Genomic DNA, 5,587 nt, shown 5'->3' on the forward strand with positions numbered 1-5,587 from the left:
AGTCTCCTTAACATGAAATAAATGCAAAAAATCTGCAACTAATGTGAAGTATAGGCAAAAGCTTCAGCTTCTGCGTGTTCTTACGGTTGTGTGGGCCACTGTCCCTTCTTTGCTGCACCCAAACAAGGCATCAGTGGTGATAAAGACCGTTGTGAGAGGATGAAGTGAGGTGAAAAATGATAACTGAGCCAGATAATGAGTTGTATTAAAACCACCCAGGAGAAATTTGAATAATATATGACACATTCTGCAATAATGTATCATATAGGCCACCTAAAGCTAAGAGGCAAGCATAACAAACGCTTTGAAAGATAAATGGCATAAATTTAAAAAATCTGCTTGAAGTGTGAGACGTGGTGAAGTGTAAGAAAACCACAAAGGTGAAAGAAGTAGATGTGCTAATTACATAATTATGGGACTACATAAGAAATGCCTGTGAAGGGAGAAGCTTATGCTGTTTGGTTGTGAAGACTTCAGTGGAGGTTCAGGAAGATTGAATTGATGAAGCTGTGACTTTTGTTAAGCTGTAAGCTTTAAAAAAACCCCTTCTTTATAAATTAACATGTTATAATATTGTTTTAATGATCTGAGGTATGAAAAGGTAGATATGAAAGGCTACTCTATAGCCCTGGGTTTGATTTGAAGGAAGATATTAAAAAGAAAAAAGTTAGTAACCACTGAAAAGTTGGTTTTTATCATAGCTTCAGGGCACTTAAAGTTAGTGAGTTTCCTGGTTGTGTCGCCAGTTCGAGTGTGTTGTGTTAATAGTTTTATACATTATGGGAAGCTCTAGGCTCTGACAAACGGTTACCGTTGCTGGTATACAAAGCTCTTTTTTTCTCTTTTAAGGGCTTTTTGGAGTTGTAGAATACTTTTTACTTTGAGCTTTTGTATGTCTAAGAAGAGTAATGATATCAGATGTAAGAAGGAAACTTTCTTTTGCACCGGTTTGTAAATGTTAAGCATTCAATCTGCTGTGCTTCAAAGCTGTTTTCTTTCAAAATACTAAATAGTTCATAAGTATTGGCTAGCTCTGCTTACAACCAGATCATAGACCGTTAAACAAGACCTGACTTAATTCTAGTATTGCTTTTATTACGCTTCTGTAAAGAAACCAGAACTTATACTACTGTCTGTCTGGGAGTAAATGTGCAGAGTTCTTAACCCTGATTTCTGACATTAACATACTGATTTTAAATTGATGCTGGTCTTCTGTTCAGGTATGTTTAAGAATTTTACAGCCTTGTTTTAGTCTTCTGAAATGTCTATTGCTCAATAACTCTTACAAGACTCTGCTATATTTCAGTATAAATTTAAAAATAATCTCTTTGCAGGTATACTCATCAGAGGCTTTCTGTGATCTTTACTAGTGAATCTGCACAAGCAATTCCTTCCTAACCTCACTTCAGGAACTGCATCTTGGTCCTCATACTGCTTTAACTCCCAGAGAAATAATTACGCTTAACAAGACCTTATTACCTACTGAAAAATACAATGACTGAATTCCTGGTTTGTTTTAATTGGTGCAATGGTGAACAGCCCCAGCCGGTAGGTAGATGCGCAACTGCCGTCCTTTATCAGATTTGAAATTTTGTCTTTCAGTTATGCGGAAAACACTTTTCATTGTCATGTTGTTTTGATTAGTTTGGGCTAAGTAATGCAAAAGCTAAAAACAGACCTGTTTTAAACTATGTTTAAACTATGTGTGTTTTGCCAGAAACTTTGGCCATATGACTGTTTGCAGTTCTCAGGCCCTGACTTTGCAACATTAAAGAAAGTTTTAAAATTCAATTAGCAGTAATAAAAGTGACTTTGACCCTCTCTTACTGCAAACAGTTTGAAACTTCAGCCTGGTTGTCATGAGGAGTCATTAGGGGTCAGTACTGACTGTCTTTTTTAATCTCAGCTGCTTGTTTCTGTCTGAAAGCTGCTCATGTTTTCTGAATAGAGACCTAAGATATCTTCTTTCTTATAGAAGAGGCACCGGAGACTGGACCGGAATATGATAGGAGAACCAATGAACTTTGTACACACTGCGCATGTTGGGGCAAGAGAGATGAGTAGTGACTATTCATCAGTAAGTGTGCACCTCTTGGATAAGCAGAAACCTCCACTCAGTAACCTGTAGAGCAGGTAGCTAATAAAATACTAGATAATTGTAAGAGAGAGAAAAATCTGACCTTTTTTTTTTTATCAATAGAATAGCATCAGAACAGAACTGTCCTTTGGTTTGTAAAAGTGCTCATTTCCCCAGTATCTTTACATATGATGAGAACCTTTTGAATAAGGATTCTGTGGATGCACTTGATGCTAGGTCCAGATAACACATCACCTTGAAGTCAAAGCTGTGCCAGGGTGAGGCATGTAAGAATAAGTGGATTTTGGGTAGCAAGACCCATCTCATGCACTGACTTAAAATAGTCTTTAACAATCCTGGGTTTAGTTGTTATTTCTCCCTGCTACCGTTGGGACCCAGCACTGTAAACATATGGCTCACCTGCCTCTTCAAACTGATGCTTTTAATAATTGCTCTGGCAACCAGACTTTATAAGATGCATGTTCTAATAAACTTTTTTTCTAGGTTGTATCAATTCAGGACCACATGAAGTCTAAAGGTGGCTACACAAATGGCACTTCTGCAACTGTTGAGATATAGGAAACCGAGAGAACGCTGAAATCTGCTCTGTCTTATGAGGACCCCCTGGACTGCTTTCATATTCTTTAAAACCTCTTTATCATGGAGTAGGGAGAGTACTTGAATTATAAATAGGTCAGTGCAAGCTTTGGTGTTCTTTGCACAATAGCTTCTGAAGGAGTTATTAAATTAGCCTTAAAATGGTCTGTCATGGTAGTGTTGTAGCAGCAACTGTAAATTGTCGCTGTGGATGACTTCCTAGCTGTGTCCCAAAAACCTCACAAAGTTGTCTTGTAGGATGAGATTGGAAGTCAGTATGAATTGTCTGGGGTTTTGGTCTCTGTCTTTTTCTTCCCTTAAGAAATGCAGAGGTTGAGTTAATTGGAAGATATCACATGTTTGCACTTCTTACATGGGCTAAACTGAATTGCTAAGTAGGATCTTGTAGCCTGTAATATAACTTTGGACCTGTTTTTTATGGCTTACAACCTAATGCATAAATCTACTGCGCTGTACTTTGGTATTTTTTTTTTAGTGTTTTGATGGTGAACGAACTCTAATGTAATATAGTTAGCTGAGTCTGCAAAACCCAGTGAAACTTCTGCCTTGCTGTGATAACGCTTTTGTAGCTAAAAACGGAGGTTTTGCAAACATACGCACTCTCAAATGAGGCTTAGAAAACCAGACATTTCTCCCAATTACTGGGCTGCCTCCCTTCCATACATGCACTAGTTTGACTGACAGGTATTACTACAACAGAGCTAATAATATGTACCAGTTAACTTCAGGTGGTGCTACAACATGCTTACAACTGTGTGTTAATTTTGCATGACTACTATTGAATTTTAAACTAAACATACTTAAGATCGCGCACTCTGTTACTTATCTGTAACAGTAACTACACAGGACTTCAAGGCATATCTCGCTTGTCTTTCTGGCTCCTTAATTGTGAGACTGTTTGGGTTTTTTAGATGAACTGAATTTTTTCTTGCATATGGTTTAAATAAAAAGTATGGTTTAAGTGATGCAGCCATGTGAAGGACAGAAATTTAAAGAATATTGTGAAAACTTGCAGGAGAATATTAAATGGAAACAGTGTCTTGCAGAGTTCCAGCACTTCATAAATATTTAAATAAATAGCTATAAATATTTAGCCACACCCAAACTACAGTTTATTACTCCGGTTCTTATTCCTCTTTCTATTAGATGATATGACAAAACTGCTGAAGTAGAGCTAGGTTTTTCTTTTACCCAATCACTGACAACTGTTCCCCAGCTCAAAATTCTGACTGACTACCAGTGCAGAAACTTGGGAAATCTGCTTGCTGTCATGGGATTAACTAAATACAAGTGTTTAAATTGCTGCCATACCAGCACCAGTTATGCTGGAAGTCAGTGGAACTCTCTCGTTGCTCTAGGCATAAGATCAGTTATGAACTTTTTTTTTCCATTTAAAAAAACATCTAGCTGGCAAATCTTTTAACTTGTATGATTCTGTTTGTGGCTTGTGATACTTCTTAAATCTAGACTGCTGACGTTGCTGAATTGTTAGGCTGCCTTTTCTAAGTATACTAGGGAACTTAAAACATGAAAGGTAGCTCTATGTTTCTGTATGCATTCAACCCCCACCCTCCCATATTTCATCTTTAAGGGCCAAAGAGGAAGAGAGAGTGTTACTTTCTGTAAGTCAACAGCTGATCATAACATTCTACAACCACATAAGAGAACTCTAATATCCATGTCTTGCTAGATCCTTACTCTTGAATTAGAATGCATGCCAAATTTTAATATCTTTTAAAATTAGCATGAGTTGGCTGTACATTTAGCTTTTTAAAATCTTTCATATTTCTGTCTTCTAACTTTGGATTTAATCCAACAGCCTAGTTAAGATACAGAGTTTAAAGATGCTAAATCCTGTATACTGTTGAGGAAGCATAAAGTGGCCAGGTTGTTCTAAAGAACAGATTCTAATTCATCTGCTATTAAATTGAGTTCATGCATTCATTGGTCCATACCTGCCCAGAAAAAATAGTGGTAGGACAGCTGTCATGAAGAAAATGGGTTGTATTTTCTTAACACTGTAAGAAAACAAATTGAACAGGAGTTAGTATTTCCTGAAGACTCTTTCAGTATGTTTAAGATTAGTGGTGTATGCGTAACTAGAAATAAAGGAGTTGGGGATCATGTCAATAAATCAACAGAGAATTTTGTTATTAAACCCTTATTTATAGAAAAATCCTAGTTTTCCTTATGTAAACCAAGTAGCACTATCTGGTGTAAAACTAACCTATTTTCATCAGACTATATAGTATTATATCAGACCATATTAAAGTGTCATATCATTAAAAGGCAATGTTTTGCTATTGCATTAAAAGTGCCATTACTTTTAAAATCTAAACAAACATAAAAGCATGTCTTAGGACTTAGGTATTTTTTTTGTTGTATATTTAGAAACCTTATCTAGCTGTAATGTCATGTAACTCAGTATAAACCTATCTTGGTTATAATAAATATGTTGAACTAGGCATTTGCACTCTTTTCATATTGTGGAAAAATCTTGATATTTTCTCTGCCCTGAAAACCTGTTGGTTAAGTGGATGGATCAGCATGGCTTGAACTTGTATTGCACAAAATCAGATTTCTCCACTAGAGAGCACAATTTTCCATCAAGTCTTTTCTGTCTGCTCTATGCAAGCTATTACTCCATTGTGGGGTTTGTTTGTTTGGTGGTTTTTAAGCTTGACTGGAATAAAATACAGCAAATAAGACCAAAGGATCAAACTTCTTAATCTACGTTGTAGGCTGTGAAGACCTTATATTAAGACAATGTGGCAATGAAACATTACTGCTCTGATTTGATGGCATTTTATGGTTTCTTTTTGTAGTTGGAAGTAAAATAACTTGCAAGCGGAGCAGGATCAAGTCTTTTATATGTAGTCCAGCAGTGTCTCA

General features: G+C 36.4%; 1 protein-coding gene across 1 annotated transcript; it reads left to right on the forward strand.

Annotated features, from left to right (window-relative positions):
• Nucleotides 1-495: 495 nt before the first annotated feature.
• LOC127020598 (CDC42 small effector protein 2-B-like) lies at nucleotides 496-5,160 on the forward strand. The gene is made up of 4 exons (XM_050903298.1): nucleotides 496-526; nucleotides 1,335-1,548; nucleotides 1,976-2,077; nucleotides 2,582-5,160. The coding sequence occupies exons 2-4, from the start codon at nucleotides 1,495-1,497 to the stop codon at nucleotides 2,654-2,656; spliced, it is 231 nt and encodes a 76-aa protein (XP_050759255.1). The 5' UTR covers nucleotides 496-526; nucleotides 1,335-1,494; the 3' UTR covers nucleotides 2,657-5,160.
• Nucleotides 5,161-5,587: the final 427 nt, after the last annotated feature.

The sequence above is a fragment of the Gymnogyps californianus genome, chromosome 11 (genome assembly GCF_018139145.2).
Source record: "Gymnogyps californianus isolate 813 chromosome 11, ASM1813914v2, whole genome shotgun sequence".
Lineage (NCBI taxonomy): Eukaryota > Metazoa > Chordata > Aves > Accipitriformes > Cathartidae > Gymnogyps > Gymnogyps californianus.